Genomic DNA, 18,164 nt, shown 5'->3' with positions numbered 1-18,164 from the left:
GAATGCATTCCGGAAGTCCGTCCGACTTCCAAAACATTCAGAAACCAAGGCACAGCTTCTGATTGGCTTCTGATTGCACAGGCATGCCAGAAACAATAGCAGAAGCCACATCGGATGTCCAGCTTCCCCCAAAAAAGTTTGAAAACCGGAACCCTCACTTCCTGGTTTCGATCATTTGGGAGCTGAAACATACGAGTACCAAGGCATTCAACAACCAAGGTACGACTGTACTGTAAGTTAATTTAAGAAGCTGTGTTCTTAGTGGAAGCCAGAAAACACACCTGAGTCTTTATTACAGCCCCACAGTTTTTCATACAGTATGATTACAATACCTGATGATGATGATCTTCATGCTTCCTATGAAGCATCTTGAAGCAATTTCACCATACAATAAAACCATATACAAAATCATTGCACACATTAAAATAATTAAAACAATTCCTTATATAAAAACAGGCAAAACTAACACACACACACACACACACACACACACACACACATATATATACACACACACACAAAATTCAATACTGACTGAGGTACACTTGTTGGCAGAGGAAAGACTTGGACAGATGCTGAAAAGACAGTAGAGAAGACTGACATGTGAAGAGAGGGAGTTCCCCAAGTTAGATGCCACCACCCTAAAGGCCTGACTGTGTAGAAAGGAATTCCTGATGAGATAATATCTTTAGATGGTATCCTGCAGAGCACAGTAGGGATGGGGATCTGGTGGTGACAACAGTCCCTGGAATACCAAAGCTCATTTTCAGCTGATTGCTTGCTATCACACTTTTCCTCCTCATCTAATGATAGATCTGATAACCAGGGAAAAGACTATTTGCATCAGCATCAGGGCACAGGACTCCACCCACCTCAGGGTTCTATCCACTTTAATTCATATTTTATTTTCGTCATTGCTGCCAAAAGTAGTGGGGTCATGGTGAGCAGAAAAATTGGCTTGTTGGGTGGAGTTCAAGCCCCAAAACTGGGCATTAGTCACCCCTGGTATGGAATTAGTCCTCAGGTTGCCTCTTGTATCCAAGTTCAGAAACTTAAAAACAAAGCAATCTACTGCACCCTTCCTTTAGCTTTGTTTTTATTTTAATACTTGTTAGATCATGAGACAAATTAATCCCACTAGAGTTATGAATTTGGCACAAGGTGCAAAATTATGAGATCACCGTGATTAGAAAAGTCACACAAACAAGACCGAACAAAAGAAATCTTGCCAGCAGTATCAGCCCTGCATCCTTCCCAGATCTGAGCCAAGAGTCAAGAAACATAATTAGAAAATATGCATAGAGACAGAAAGGATAGAGACAGAAAGAGTCCTTGGCTTCTGGTTGGAAGTGGGACCCTCATTTTGCAGTGTTAGGAGGGGTGAATGCGCAGTGCATCTGCATGAAAGTGAATGGGGTGCAATTATGTCAGTATTCAGCTTTGAGTTTGAGGCTACAATCTGAAGAATTTGTTGGTGTCCAATCGTTCTTGCTGGAAAGCCAAAACAACTACATAGCCCCTAGCTGCACATTGCGGGTGTTAAGAGCTTCCACTACAGTACTTCTGAGGGCTGTTCAAGAACCTAGATTGCAGTAAGAGCAGCGAGAATAAATTAGATGACCCAGTGCTTTTTTCTATTAAAAAAAAATGTTTAAGAGGTACTCTCATTTTGACTCAAGAAAATCACCATTTTATCATTCAAATTGGGGATAAATAAATACAGTAAATGGACAAAAGTACAAAGATTCACAAAATGTTTAGAGCATGGGTAGGCAAACTAAGGGCTGGGGGCCAGATCCAGCCCAATCGCCTTCTAAATCCGGCCCGCAGACGGTCCGGGAATCAGCATGTTTTTACATGAGTAGAATGTGTGCTTTTATTTAAAATGCATCTCTGGATTATTTGTGGGGTATAGGAATTCGTTCATTCCCTCCCTCCAAAATATAGTCTGGCCCCCTACAAGGTCTGAGGGACAGTGGACCGGCCCCCTGCTGAAAAAGTTTGCTGACCCCTGGTTTAGGGGTATGTGTACTCCTGCGTCCCCCCAGGAAAAGAAGCACTGGATGACCCTAAGTAGATAACACCAAGCTGCAGGCTTAGAGTTCAGCCCCCTGTATAATGAGAGGATAATAATACTAGACTGTGTTACAAGGGGCAGTGTGGTGTAGTGGTGAGTGTTGGACTAGGACCTGGGAGACCAGGATTCATTTCATCACTGGGCCCTGAAGCTCACTGCATGCACATGGGCCAATCACAAATCTCTTAACCCAACCTACCACACAGGGTTGTTGCGGGGATGAAATGAGTTTCTTGGGGGGAGAGGTAAAATATACTGTAATTGGAATAATAAATGAAAATTAAAAATAAGCTACTCTTGGGTAGCCACCACTACTCACCACAAATATGGACTGTATTTGTATTGGCATTAGCATGGATTACTGTGTTTAAAAATAATAACCTTTCGCCCCACACAATAAAACCTGCATGTGAAAAAGCCTGCAGTCCCTGCCTTGACATTTGTTTCCTGTGGAAGCACAGGATGATGCACTGCTGCCAAACCACAGCTATGATCAAGTCAGACATTTCTCCATTGCCTGACACTTTTAACCTTGCTCATAAGAGACAAAAATAAAAAAGGCATCCAATGTAGCAAGGAAGTCTCATTTCCAAACAAAGGAATGGTCTAGACTCCACGCATTTTCCAAGTCCATGCATGGAGAAGTTGGAGGGCCTAGGACTTGCCTCAGGCTGAATTTCTACACAATCTTGACTTCCAAGCTTTGCTATCTATCTCAGCAAGCAGCCTGGTCTACTCTAACTTACTTTAAGCCTGTGTAAGGCAGCACTGAATTTAGGTTGGTTGAGCCATGCAGTATCTATTCTGAAAATACCCCGGAGATTGTGATTGCTCAGCTCTGTAGAGGCCAATGTAAAACTCAGCAAGCCTCAGAGACCCCCAAATGAACTCTGGTATTTGCCCATCATAGCTCCCATGACTTGGTCAAAGCAGGCTGCCCTTGTACCTTCTCCCTCAAATCACCACTTCTCTTGCCTGTTCCACCTGGTACAATGGTGGTGGTGGTGGTGGAGGCTGTGTACCACAGTGACCGAGTTGAGTGGCTTTTTTGGTCATAGGATCTCAGCTGTATTACTTGGGAGAAAGTCCAATTGAATTCAGTGGGGCTTACTCCCCAGTAAACAATGCGCAGGTAGGATCAGGCTATAGGACTGAGCTCATAAGAGACACAGACTGAGATGCCAACTTTTTTAAAAATATATATATAATATTTATTGAATTTTAAAGGGTTACAAAAAGAAAAAATTAAAAAACAGCATATTTAAGAAATACAAAACATCACATCACAATAATAAAAAAAGGAAAAAAAGAAAAAATACAATGAATCTTCCCATAACTTATCTTTCATTTGCTTATTTCCTTGACCTCCTCACACCTCCCTTTTTTGTATTCTAGTTCAATTAGCTATTTCAGCAAATCCTTTCCATCTTTTCCAGTTTTTGTCCTCTATTTTATCTTAATATAATGTAACTTTACTTTCCCTCCTTCACCATTTAGCAATCTATTTTTCCTTAATCCTTTATAGCATTTCTGCTAAAACCGCATTATTTCATTCCAACATCCTTCTAACATTCCTTAATTTTACAATGTTTCTGTAAATAAACTTTAAATTTCTTCCAATCTTCTTCCACCAACTCTTCTCCCTGGTCTCGGATTCTGCCAGTCATTTCCGCCAGTTCCATGTAGTCCATCACCTTCATCTGCCATTCTTCCCGGGTGGGTAGATCTCGTGTCTTCCAATACTTCGCGATGAGTATTCTTGCTGCTGAGACTGAGATGCCAACTGGGCCTCTGGGTAGCCCATGTGGGTGGTTGTCAGCAGTTTTAGATTGAACTAGTAAGTAGGCTTCTTTGGCCCAGCTGCTGTCCTCCTCAGTACCTTGGCTGCTAGGTGAAGGATTCTCCTTGCCATCAGTACCATAGAGACTGGGAATACACACCCAGCCTCGGAAGCAGCTCCATGTAGGAGTCAAAAGAAGTCTGCCGAAGTTTATTTAGCTTAATTTGGGGGAGGGAAGGAGACATTTCCCTCAGAGACAAGTGCACTTACAGCTGCTGCACTCTGAAACAACACTATCCCTCCCACGAGGGCTGCCTCACACAGGAACATAGGGAAGGCGAAGTGGGCGGTTGTTTGAGCATGCAACTCCCTCACAGTGTCAGCTTATTCTTTTCTGTCAGCAATGGCCGTGAGAGGGGTGACTGAAGAAAATGGTTCTTTGCTGTGGACTGCTGCCCTGCTGGTAAGCGGAAGACCTTAGACCCGGAGCATTGTCCATCAACGCCTAAATAGACTTCAAAACAGTCTTTATTTCCACCCCCCACCCCCCCGGTGCTGTTGGCCTGCTTAGATCAATTAGCCTGGCCTGAGGTATTTCTGAGGTCTTCTTAATTGCCTTATTAGGTGTCAGTAGGATGTGTTTTTTCCTTTTGCCAAATGCTATCTTTAGTATGATTTCCATAAGCAACTGTCAAGTGTTTGCTGTTTTGCTTGTGTGCAAAAAAAAAAAAAGCAGCACCTCAATTAACCCAGCTGTAGCCTTCAAACTTTTCTTCAGATAAGAAGCAAACAGCAAACAAACACTCCCACAAGCCCAGCTTTTATATGTGTGGGCAGTAACTGCCTGACTAGCCTCATGGGGGCATGCTGAGGTTTTATCTAAACATATATTTACAAGCAGGATCAGGTGAACAGGCATCTATTCTTGTTCCTTACCAGTCATTCTTTTTGCCCCACATTCCTACTCCACACAACAAGGGGGCGAAGTGAGGTTGGGGCAGTTCTAAGGGGTTGTCAATGTGGTGTCCATGGGGACACATGTGCTCACAAGGCCATCTTTGCTGTCCCCAGGGTACACCCCTCCCCTCACTGAAACTGGAAATTTGGAAGAATCATTCTGTGGTAACCCATAGAAGAGGCTGTTGTGCTGCGGTGGTGGGTGGTGCCCACAAAAGTTTCTCATGTTTGCAAATCTGACCACAGGCCCAATAAGGTTGGTGACCGCTTGCTCTACACTTTTCACATGGGGCACGTGGCTAGTCTTCTGTGGCCGACCATTCAGTCAAAGTGATTTATCACACAGAGCAAGAATTTGGTACCCCAAGATGTGATGATGCCACCATGTTAGACAGCTTTCAAACAGGATCAGACAGACTCATGGAGGATAAGGTTATCAATGGATATTGGACAGGATAACTATCTGCTACCTTCAGAATCAAAAGCAGTGTGCCCTGGGTTACCAGTCAGAGCAGCAGGAGAGGGTTATTGCCCTCATGTTTTGCCTGTGGGCTTCTCACAGACATCTGGTCAAAGACCATTTTGGGAAACACAATATTGGCTAGGTAGATCTTCGGTCTGATAATGTAGAGGGGGTTTCTCATGTTCCTATGAAGGAGTTTTATTGATAATGGCTTATCCAGTCTCTGTCCCTCAACTACTCCCTCTCTAAAATGGGAAACAGAGTGAAGGCAGCTGACTATTTGCCAAATTAGGGTGGGGGAGGAGTATGATAGGCACTGAATCACAAAGTAAGTCAAAGACACAGGGAGTGAGCCCAGATTAAAACCAATGGAAGATATGAGGAGCCAAGTATCATCAGTTATACAACATGTTTAAACTAGGGAAGAAAAATGGGGGTTTGGACCAAATCTCACAGTATGAAAGACAGTTATTACAGAATAAGGACAACCTATAGTCTAAAATATATCAATTACTGCTAGAATGGGAAACAAAGGATGAGCAAGTTAAAGCTTCAATGACACACTGGGCAATGGATATAAGGCATAACATAGATCTAAATCTTTGGGAGAAACTCTGGAAGAATGATTTGAAATTTACTGCATACGACGCACTGAAAGAGAATCACATGAAAATGATCCATAGATGGTATTTAACTCTGAGTAGATGGGTTAAGATGTATAAAGTAGAATCAGATTTGTGTTGGAACTGTAAAGAAACGGAGGAAACCTTTTTTCATATGCGGTGAGCATGTAAAAAGGTTAAAGAGTATTGGGGAAAGAGTACTGGTCATCGCTGTCAAATGGAAAGTTTTATTTGTTTGTTTGTTTGGTTTTCCCCAACCCCAGTTAACTTATACACTACTTTTCAGCCAAAAGCCCCCCCCCCCCCAGCAGTGAACTGCACAGCAAAGTGCCATAAACCAACCAGCAAGGTTAGCCTCCCTAAACAAAAGGATTAAATGTATTATTCGATGTAAATACGTAGTTAAATAGTTATCTATAATCAAGAGGTCACATAAGCACTGAGGTAAATTGCCTTTTTGATAAACAGTCGTCTGGCTTAATCCCAGTCACCCAGAGAATGTGGAATTATGTGGCCTGGTACCCACAAGTGCACTTGTTGGCTTCTGAAAATCCCAGGGGTGGCTATTTTGGCTAGTATGCTGCCTTTTAGGATAAGCCCTGTCTCTTATTACTAGAACCAAAGTGAGAAAACCAGGATAAACATTTTATTATTTTGCACTGATTCACATGGTACCCCCTCCCTCCCTCCCCCATCCCACCACCGCCATTAAAGATACTTCATATTGCCATGTTTTAAGGCCAAAGAGCTCACTCTGCATGTGAAGTCTGATCTTGGCATCTGTTTCAGTCAGAGAAAAGGGCATTAAGGCCTTGCCATGAAATTTTCTGACAACCTCTGTCACCAGGGATTCCCAAACTGGTCTGTGGGCTACAAGCTTCATTCAGGTGGTCCTTGACATTTCTGTGGATTTGGGACTGAAGATGGGAGATGGTGGGATGGGAACTGGGAGCCACTGCCTAACTACTTAGCAGTTCAGGTTTAACAAAGTCTATTTTATTTAATTTGCGAATGCTGAAGCTTTGGGCGGGAACTTTGCCTTGATCTAGCAGTTCAGATTTTAAAACCTTTGTTTTATTTTAAGGAGAGACTATTATACAACATGCTGGCTCTGCTTTGATCTAATTGCCAGGGACGCAGTTAACAGAACTCCAGGAAGAAATTAACATTTTGCAACACTTGAAGTGGAAACTAAACAGAAGGAAGGCAAAGTAAACAGATCCAATTTCAGGGACATGGGGAAGTAAATCAATCTTTAAAAAAACAAAAAAAACTCACTAATCCCCCACTCAAAGTGATCGTGTTGGTAGTTTTGGTACATTTAGAGAATGCTTGGCTGCAACTTCGTAACCATTAAAATTTCAAGATGCAGCCCAGAATCCACGCCTGTCCTGAAGCAGCAAGAGAGGGACGAAAGAGTCACTGTGCCATCCCAACGCTGTTCCTTCATTATTACTGTTGTTCTCTCTTCTCTTACACTGTAGCAAGAGAACTCCAGGTTTACCCTCAAATCAATGGATGCCACACCTTTTGCAGTCTTTCATTTCTTCTTACTAGACATTCGTGAATATTACCTTGCCCCTCTTGCCTCTTCTATAACAGCATTTCAAAACTAAACACATCCATTTCCCTCAACCATTATTCATTTAACTTGTGCGCCAAACCTGGAGTTTATTCACTTATTTTTGCTCTTAATGTAGCTAGCCATTCACGGGCAGAATTCACTTAGCAAGTTCCATCAGCCGAAGCCCCTCTCCTCCCCCACCACCCTTCAAAATTGTCTCTGCTTTTCTCTACCTGTAGTTGACTTGATAGGGTCCTGATGACAAATGTATCACAGAGCTGCCAGCTAGAGGTTTAGCACCATTTGCCCCTCTTTATTTTCAGGACAGGGAGACTACAAAGGAAGAGCTGAAATAATTAGGTGGATTTGTTGGGTGAGAAGAAACCAATGGAACAGCAGAGGACTTTTGAGAGCCAGTTCAAACAAACATGCACATCACTGGCTGAGCGGCTGCTGAATGTGTCAACTGCTTGTTTCCATAGGTGAAACAAGCACTTTTCAGGTGGTGGAAAAGTTCTTCCATTGATGGCTGACCTGATGCAGCTGTTTCATACAAGCAAAACATCAACATGGATTCAGTTATTATGCCTGTGTGAAGTCGTGCAGGCTAGATAGAAGTGAAACAGCTGCATATCCTCCGCTGTTTGATAGTGGCATTGGTAATTTGCTTACGGTCATTTTGTATGTCCACGTTGCTGTTCGCCTTGCTCCCAGTTTGGGAAAAGAGTAAATCTGGGAGACCATGTAACTCACCATGTGATCTTGGGCCTGCTTCTCAGCCTCACCAACCTCGCAGGGGTGTTTTGGAGATTAAATGTGGAACTGGAGAGCCATGTGCATTGTGCAGCACCTTGAGCTCATTGGAGAAAAAGGTGGGATAGACATGCCATAAATAATAAACAATAAATCTTTCCCATAGGAGCAGCCATGTGCTTTCCCCAAGAAATATATAGCCCAGCCTGCACATTCCTCGCTGGCCCTAATACTCAACAGATAGCAGAATCTGCCGTCAGGGTGATGCCCCCAAGGCATGTGGGATGTCAGGATAGTATTGACTGCATTAGTATAAAAGCAGCTTGCGAAGATTGGACTCACATAGGCCAGGGGAACTTGGTAAAACAGCATGTGCACTGATGCTCCTGTATCAATTATTTAGTCACTTTAGTGTTATGGTGAAGCAGTCAAGTAAGTCAGATTCTTCATCATCAGTTGAACACAAAGCACAGGAAGCTGCCTGATACTGACTCTGATCATTGGTCTATCCAGAGCAGTTCTATTGACACTGAGTGGCAGCAGCTCTCCAGAATTTTAGGCAGGTTTCTCTCCCAACCCTACCTGGAGATGCTGAGGATTGAAGCTGTGAGCTGCATCCCCAGTCTACTGATTTAACCTACTGGTGTGCCTGCTCCAAAGAATTTTTGTTAATTGTGTCTTATGACACATAAAGTACCATTTTAGATTTAGACTTAACCAACGTACTCACTTTAATTAGTACACATCTCACTCCCAAAATAAGTTTTGCACTTAAAATAGTTGTGTAGCAAAGAGGGGAGCATGGTGGCAGTCAGATAGGTACAGTTACAATGCATTTCCATGCATCTCTGCTCAGAAGAAAGCCCCATGGAGTTTTATGTAACTTACTCCCAGGTAAGTGGATGTAGGGTCACAGCCCTCTCCATCAGCTAGCTGGACAGCTGGAATAGGGGAGAGCCCAGCAATGAAAGAATGAGAAGGCTTCCACTTGTCCCATGCTTTCTAGGCACGAGTCCAAATTGTTTTCTGCTTGTCCCAGTGCTCTCCCAGGGAAAACCCGCTCTGTTAAATCAGAACAAACATCAATCTGCTGAAAACCCGATTGATGTTTGCTTTGATTCAGCACTAAAGAGTGAGTTTTCTTGGGAGAAGCATGTGGGATAAGCAGACGTCTGGGAGTCCTAGGAGACATTATTGGTGTTTGTGACTGATGAAAAGCATAATGGTGAAGAGTAAGAGAGAGTGACACTCTTTGGGAATCTGAAAGTGGAAAGTTCAAGAATTCTGTGGTGAAGACACTGGGGCGTCTAGCAGTTATTTGCACTCAGGCATCAGTTTTTATCTCTTTTTGCATTTTGAATGTTTGGTTTCTCTTGCATCTGGCTCCAGCAAGGAATCTGGTAGCAGAGCAAACTAGATTGTTTGAGCTGTGGCTTTGTCTGGGAACATTGCTCTCTGAAGCTTTCTGCTATGTTTCTGCAGTGGGAAGGAGCAAAGAGGGCAATGCCACCATGGATGGGCAAGTCTTCCCCTAAAGCATCCAGAGGAGAGACGTGCATATGGGCACCTGGGTGGTTCCAGATACAATAGGCAACCACCAACATGATCCATAGACACTAAACACCAGAGCCAGTGCCTTCACTATATATGTAAGTTGAGCAATTAATGTGCATAACAACCAGACATTATGCACATTAACCAGGCCTCATGGAGAATATGCACTTAAGAGGCAACTGTGCACATTTACCAGTCAATATACATAATCTCCAACAGGCCTTAGGGAATGTCCATATCTCAGCCGAATGTTGTATATTCTCCAGACATTAGGAGATAATCTCCAACAGGCTATATCTTGACTTCATTTTGGATATTATCTGGGCAATATGCATAATCTCCAAGAACCTCCCCCCACACCATCTCTTGTTCAGAACTGCACAATCTGCACCCACCCACCCCTGTTACCTTTTGGCCCTCTTACCCCCCACAAAATACCCTCCCACTGTTCAGCTGAGGAACAGGAAGACGGGTGAGACCCCATATTATTAACGTTTTTTTCTGCAGTCTATTCCCCTTTTCACCACTCTCAGTGGTTCTCCAATCAGCTGAGCAGCACAGGGAGCATCCCAGGAAGAGGAAAGTTTTAAATCCTGCCCCCCAGTGCTACTATCAAGCTTGTGGGAAAGCTTAATAGCAGCATGAGATCAATCATAATAAAATTCAAAGAGGAATTTTAACCAGATTGCCCTCTCCTATTCTCCTTTCTGCAGTCTTTTCAAGGCTTTAAGACAAGGGCATCGGCAGCTCAGAAACACATCACATATGCAGAATCCAAATTAGGGTGTGCACTTTCTCTGTCCAAAGAGAAAGAAGCTGACACACACAGGGTCACTTTAGACGTTAGCCAAAATCAAGTGGGAAAGCTTGTTCTGGATTGTGTGCTTTTCAGGTTGCAGCTGGGGGTGGGGTTTCATGTTTAAATCCACCTATCTAAAACTTTCTCTTCATCTTGAAAACGAACATACCATGGAGAATTGTTCAACCTCATATTTTCCCTGAAATGCTACCTTTCTATATCCGGGGAGATTTTTTAAACATGAAACCTCCCACCTGCACCCTGAAATGGTACAATTCAGGGAAAGTTCTATCGCTTGGTTCTGTTAAATGCATCACAACCTCAGTCAGCAGCACGTCCTCTCCAGAACGAGAGCCATCTGCACATCTATTTTTACCACTGGGAGAGAGATTCCCCTCCCCCACCCTGCCCCAGGAAGACAGCAAAGATGTAGATTTGATACATTTTAAGATTCTTTAATTCAACAATAGAACATTACATTCTCAGGTGGGAAATGAATTTGGATTAGGCAGGATAAAAAAAATGATGATGATGAATACTTTTGTTTCAATAGGATCTATACAAAAACTTTTGCATTTCCCAGTTCGCTATTCTTTATTCAAGCAGAGTATTTGATTGCTAAAAGCCTCTTTTCAGTCTGCAGCACTTGCTAAAATTTTAAAAGGTCAGCAGAAATCCTATACAAAAAAGTTTAGGAAATTAAACATGAGTCGTTTTTAAAATAATCATTCAGATATAAAAAAATATAGCAAGTGAGAGATTAAATTATTATTATTATTATTTTGCAATTTTGTCCTAGGGTCTCTAGATTAATAAGAACAGAGAATGCATTTTTAAGGTCATTTCATACATAAACCTTTTGCCAACAGACAAATTCCTCAAGGTTTGTTCATAGGTTGCGGAGAGCACAGTTACAAGCTTTCTCTACACACTTGCAAATCTTTGTGCAAAAGAGTGTAACTATCTGATATGTACAGCTCCATTATATGTGTAGACAGGTACACAGACTGCACACTCCTTGAATGCAACATGTGAACACGCCTATAATAGTGTTCTGGAGCATTTTGCTGCATGGCTCAATATATTAAACTGGAGAATGAACACAAGGAAATTATCAGAAAGTTGCCATTTGGTCCCAACCCCCTTAAAAGGGAGCTCATATGCAATATTAACTGCATTTTGCCATTTCTGTTCATATTGCCTGCAAAAGGGGATTCTGTACACATTCTGGGAGAAACCAGCTCCCAGTGAATTGTGGGGAAAGAGGGGGATTATACCATAAAAAAACTGAAAACACAAGAAGTCACTCCTGCTAAACCATCCATAACGGTGTGTGTGTGTGTGTGAGGAAGGGGAGATAGTTTTTCACACCTCACATCTTTCCTTCACATCTTGTGGCAGGAAATAAAGTGGGAGGGGGTGTTAAGGGACAGGAAAAGAGGGAGAAGAACAAAGGGAAGGGCAGTCTGGTATCTGTTCTCAGTGCATCTTATAAGGCACATTTCAACTACAGTGGTACCTCGGGTTAAGTACTTAATTCATTCCGGAGGCCTGTTCTTAACCTGAAACTGTTCTTAACCTGAAGCACCACTTTAGCTAATGGGGCCTCCTGCTGCCGCCACACTGCCGGATTTCTGTTCTCATCCTGAAGCAATTTCTGTTCTCATCCTGAAGCAAAATTCTTAACCCGAGGTAATATTTCTGGGTTAGCGGAGTCAGTAACCTGAACCTTATGTAACCTGAAGCATATGTAACCCGAGGTACCACTGTACAGGGAGCAGGCCAGAGACCTCTGTCCATGGTGCCAGTCCTAGTGCTGGATCTTAAAAAGGATACATTCCTTGAGCTGTAGTCATTTTGCTCCGGCAGGGGTCTAGAGCAACTGGGAGCTGTAATTCAATCACATCCCCAAGTGTTTCCTGACAAGAAGAATGAATTGGGTGGGTGGGGAAACTTCTGAGGCAGGGAATCCTGACCAGAGGCTGGCTCAGACAACAGCAGCAGCAAAAATAAAAATAAAAAAAAATAACAACAGCCAGCTACAGATAATAAGTTATTACTCCCAGGTTTGTTGTTATTTAGGGAGTGTGGGGCAGAATGAATTCTGACACTGCTGCATTGCAGGGGGTTGGACTAGATGACCCTTGGGGTCTCTTCCAACTCTACAATTTTATGGTTCTATAACCAGGGGAGGGCGGGATTCACCATAAACTAAAAATCCTTATCCAAGGTTGCAATCCTATGCTGCTTACTTGAAAGTAAGCCCAGTGGAACCCAGTGGGACACACTGGATGATCCTGTCCTGATTTAATTGGAAATGAGTCCCGTTAATTTCATGCGCATGGGATTGCTGCCTTTCTAGAATGCCCAGGATTTGCCTAGAAGTTATAGGCTGACTCCTCGGTGATCAAACCATCTGTGCAACCCGTTATGCCTGCTCAGAAGTCTGAGTTCAAGGGGACTCGTTCCCAACTATGTGTGCGTGGGATTGCAGACTTTGCTTGCCTCCTAAGACAGCTGGTCACCTCTTAAGGAATTCATCTCTGCTCCCTCTTTCCTGCTGCCGTGCTACTGGAAGGTCAAGTAGCACGAATTAAGGCAGATTTATCTTTGCACCATATCCCCGTGCCAATAAAAAGCACAGATGTGCAGAGGGGGGGACAGAAGCAAAACTGTATTGAAAGTGCTATGGGGCAGGAGACAGAGCCAGTGCCTAGCAGAGTTATGTTTCAGCACCATGACCAGTATTTTTCGCTCCAAAACAGCTGGCAGAGCTCCTAATTGTTCCTTGGGAGCCTAGCTCAGCCCATCACTGCAGGATATTCCATCTTAAAAAGAGGTCAAGTGGCAAAGTTAAACATGGATGTTGGACCACATCTCCCATCACCCCTGACCTTTGGGCCATGATGGGAGGTGGAGTCCAGCAACAATTGAAGACCACCAATTTTTCTAGCTCGGTTTAGGGGACGAGGTGGTGGGCAGAGAAAGACAAAGAAAGGCAGATTGGGGTGTAAGTCAGAAGGGGTAAGGGAACCCTGAAAAAGATAATAGCATTAGAAAGGAAGGGCCCACAGAAGAGGGTGGAAAAGAGGAAAACAGAGCCCCTTATCTCCAAAGTCCTTTACATGTGTGTAGCGTAGTCCAGCTTTTATCCCCGGAGCAGAGTCTCCTGGCTGTCAGGGCACTGCTTCTCCCGCTGTGCATCTGCTCCTTTCCCCAGGTGGTTCTGGCTGTGGCCGGAGGAGTAGCTGGCTGACTTGTCCCCGCCAGATCCTGCCAAATGCCCTGGGCTGCAGCAGAGGACAGTGGCGCAGGCCTGTCGGAAGCGGGGGTCAAAGAAGGCGTAGAGGAAAGGATTGAGGCAGCTGTTGATGTAGGCCAAGCAGCTGCTGTATGGGTGGAGGTTGCTGAGGAAGGCGTGGAAGCCGCAAGACAAGGGCATCACCCCCCAGTCCATCAGCATGTAGATGGTCTTCACAAAGTGGAAGGGCAGCCAGCAGACAGCGAAGGTGGCCACCAGGACGATGATGATGGTCAGCAGGCGCTTCCGCTTCCTCAGCGCTTCGGTGCGCTCCTTTCGGAAGTGGCCAGCAATGGTGCGGGCAATGAAGAAGTAGCAGGTCAGCATGATGGCAAAGGGAAGCACAAAGCCTAGAAGGGTGGAAGACAAGCCCAGCCCTGCTTCCCAGACCTGCTCGGTCTCATCAGTGGCCACACTGGAGAAATTCATGTAGCACGTCACTTTGTCTGTTCCGTTGAAGACGGCTGTGCTCCGGAAGATCATGGCTGGCAAGGCTAGGAGGACTGCCATGGCCCAGAGGGTTAGGGTCACCAAAAGCCCACTGACCTTGGACCTCAGCTTGGCATTTGCGATGGGGCGGACGATGGCCAGGTAGCGGTCAAAGCTGAGCCCTGTGAGGCAGAAGACACTGGCGTACATGTTGACAAAGACCAGGTAGCTGCTGAGCTTGCAGGCAAAAGAGCCAAAGGGCCAGTCGTAGTCCAGGATGACGTAGGTAGCCCAAAGTGGCAAGGTGACCACAAAGGTGAGGTCGGCCACTGCCAGGTTGGCAATGAATGTGTCTGCAGACCGCCGTTTCTCCTGGCCTCCGCAGAAAATGGTCCATAGCACCAGGCCGTTGCCGGTGGTTCCTAGGAAGAAAACCAGCAAGTAGATGGAGGGAATCAGGATCCTGGATGAACTCCAGTCCTCGTAGTCACACTCCAGAATGCCTGGGTAGCTGTCGGTATCGTTGCTGGACTCCATGCCTGCTCAAGAAGGAGAAGGTGGAAGAGGCCTCTCTTCCAATCTTGTAGAATCCTTCACCAATCTGGATCCACTCTGTACAAGTCCCTTCCTTGTTGCAAGGAGGAAAAAGTCCCAGGGTCTCAGCTCATTTGCCTCTCCTGCACCTCCTTATCACAGCTTTAGGCAGATCTGGCCAGGGGCTTGCTCAGCCTGTGTGTCATCTCCTCCTCACTCTCACACACACACTCAGGAGGCTGCAGTTCCTTCCTTGGGATTTGTCTTAAAATCCAGGCGACCCAGCCCCCTTTCCCACCCCTCCCTTTGCTTTCACTCAACATCCTTATGTGAATTGGACGACTTGACCCCCTGCAGTGCTGGGCAGCTCCATCTGTCATTTGTATCCACCCACTTGCAAACAAACCATACACATCCTCTCATCCTAAACTCTCCAGAGCAAAAAAAAAGAAGAAAGAAAGGGGGGGTGGAATGCAGCTGAAGTCCAACCAGAGATGCTGGTGGGTGCGGGTGGAAGGAAGGCTCACTGCCCCAGTTCACAAACGCCTTGCTAACCTGATCTAATTTGTCTGTCAGTTTCATCATGAGCCTCTCTTAGTTTTAAGAGCAGTGCAACATGGAACAAAAGAGTGCCCAAAGCAAAGAAAGCATCAACTTAAGTCAATCCTACTTAGATGCAGTAACGCTGTATTTATTTTGAGTGGCATTTGTTCATGCAAATAGGTTTGGTGGGGTCGAGGATAGTGTCACGAGTGAGCTTGGCGGATGCAAAACCAATCTGAATTTTAAATAGGTTCTGCTTTGTCCTTGGGAAGGATGGAGATAAGCTGGAGACAAAATGCAGATGCTGCTTATCCTTCCAGCAACATCTCAAGCCTAACTGCAGCTTATGTGATTGGTCCCAGAGATGAGAAAAAGAAGGCTTGGGGTGTGCAGAGTATACAAGATGCATTTCCAAGCTTTAAGGAGGGGTGGGATTTACAGGGGGCCCAAACATTTGAAGAGCGTCATTGATCTAGGAATTCTCTCCCCACAGTCTAGGGCAAGGATAGGGAACCTGTGCTGGCCCATGTTGGTGGACACAATCTCCCAACAACCCCTGCCAAAATGACCAGAGGTTGGCCGCCACTCCTCTGGACTAAACAGATTTACCTGTTCTGCACCTCTGAGATCAATGGCATCATTTTATTTTATTTTTTTAAAAAATCCAAATAGCTTTTTATTAAAAAAACGTTGCTGCAATCTTGAATTAGAACTTTGAAATCCAGATCTTTTCTATTTTTCCAAACAAAATAATTTATCTGAAGTTGGCTGTAACTGATGTGGGCAGCAATCCTTGCCATCTCCAGCACCAGTCATTTAATGCAGTAAAAGTTTTCCCGCAGCAACCACATCAGCTGTGAGTGGCATATGTATGTTGCGTGTGCTACTAAGGAATCCAAAATGAAGTTTGTTAACTAAATGGTACTCCAACCAGACACTACCCAGTAAGGTGATGCACAGGAGAAAGAATGATGGTCTCTATAGTCTGCTAACTCTCTTTCTAATATGAGGCTGCAGAGTAAAATATTTGTAGGACTGCAAGTCTCATAAAATGGCAATGTCCTCATACTTATAGGGACGCGGGTGGCACTGTGGGTTAAACCATAGAGCCTAGGACTTGCCGATCAGAAGGTCGGCGGTTCGAATCCCCGTGACGGGGTGAGCTCCTGTTGCTCGGTGCCAGCTCCTGCCAACCTAGCAGTTCAAAAGCACGTCATAGTGCAAGTAGATAAATAGGTACCACTCCGGCGGGAAGGTAAACTGTGTTTCCGTGTGCTGCTCTGGTTCGCCAGAAGCAACTTAGTCATGCTGGCCACATGACCCGGAAGCTGTACACCGGCTCCCTCGGCCAATAAAGCAAGATGAGCACTGCAACCCCAGAGTCGGCCACGACTGGACCTAATGGTCAGGGGTCCCTTTACCTTTTACCTCATACTTAGAGTAAAAACCAAAACAGAAATTCCATGTGTTGATTGGAAACAAACTGACTTACAAACCTTTGATTGAGATGAATACAAATATGGAGAATCTGGAAGAGCTTTGAGAAAGAGTTGCAGGAAACCCTATCAGACTCAGCCCATGAAATGGTACCTCTGACCTGACTTGCCAAAAGGTCATATAAAAAGTCTACTCTGAAGACTAATTTGAACCCAGGTCACAGGAGATCTCAGCACAAGACCAGACCCTCTTTGCTAATAGTCAACAGCAGCTACAATCAATTTCTTTGAAGTGTCTACAGTAGTGCCATTGCTTATTGGATTTTATCTGCATTCCCAAGAACATCTGGCTTATTGTACTAAAAAATGGCTTTTGTGCTGACCAGAATGCCATGCCTTATGGTCACGTATGGCTTTGGTGTTTGATCTCTCTCTGATCATTTTATCTGCTCTTTGTGTTTTGCTGGTCTGCCTGATAACTACTGATATCTGTCCTAGTCAGCTTCAGTTCTCTTATGTTTATAGTGCATGCGTTGTGATACCATCAGTATAACAAGACAGCCTCTATGCTGTTTAGGCTTAAGTTTTCCTCCCTGAAATGCTGTACTTCTCAATTGCTTAAGAAAACTAGGAAAGAAGTGTACTTTGATCTAGTTAAACAGACCCGGAATGCTTACACTATCTTGACTGTGATTTGCCTGCCTTCAAGGACTTCAGGGTGGTATACAAATCTTCTCCCCACCCACCTCCATTTTATTCTTACAACAATCCTGCAAGGTAGGGTATGGTGACCAGTCTAAGGTGAGCATCATAACTAAGTGGGGGATTTGAACTTTGGTCTTCCCAGTCTTCATCCAACCAATGCAACACACTGCCTCTCTCATTGTTTCACTCTGGAAGGATTAACAACAGAGATCTGCTCAGGTCTACAGATGGGAAATTAAAAACAAGAAAGCATGTCTGGCTTAGTCAAGGGAGCAATTTCCCCAAATCATGCAAGCCATTTGTTGAAAAGTAGAAAATCATAGTGAGCCTGTGTGGTACTGATGTAGCAGGCCAGCTCTGATGATCATTAAATGATCAAATACCATTCTTGTTTTGGAAAACATTCAGTCTAGATCCTTTTGCCAATGGGTAGCCCATCTCATTCTCCTCTTCACATACCAGGGAATAAGCATGATGTCATGGTTAGTGGGAGATCCAAGTCTCCAACTGCAATAATATTTAAGAGTTATTTAGCACAAGTGAATCATACACCTTTTTTCAGTAATTCCGAAGCATACAAGGTAGGTCAGAATCATTAGCCCTGTATGGCAGATGGCCAAGTGGCTGAGCCTATCAGTTTGCCTAA

At 44.4% G+C, this 18,164-nt stretch overlaps 1 protein-coding gene across 1 annotated transcript; it reads right to left on the bottom strand.

Moving 5' to 3' along the window:
- Positions 1-12,227: 12,227 nt before the first annotated feature.
- Positions 12,228-18,164, bottom strand: APLNR (apelin receptor). Its single transcript, XM_080994968.1, has one exon. It carries the CDS (start codon positions 14,835-14,837, stop codon positions 13,719-13,721), a length of 1,119 nt encoding a protein of 372 aa, XP_080851094.1. The 5' UTR covers positions 14,838-18,164; the 3' UTR covers positions 12,228-13,718.

Source organism: Podarcis pityusensis, assembly GCF_964106645.2.
Source record: "Podarcis pityusensis genome assembly, chromosome: 1".
NCBI lineage: Eukaryota > Metazoa > Chordata > Lepidosauria > Squamata > Lacertidae > Podarcis > Podarcis pityusensis.
The sequence above is the reverse complement of the archived record's forward strand: the minus strand, read 5'-3'. Positions and strand labels throughout refer to the sequence as shown.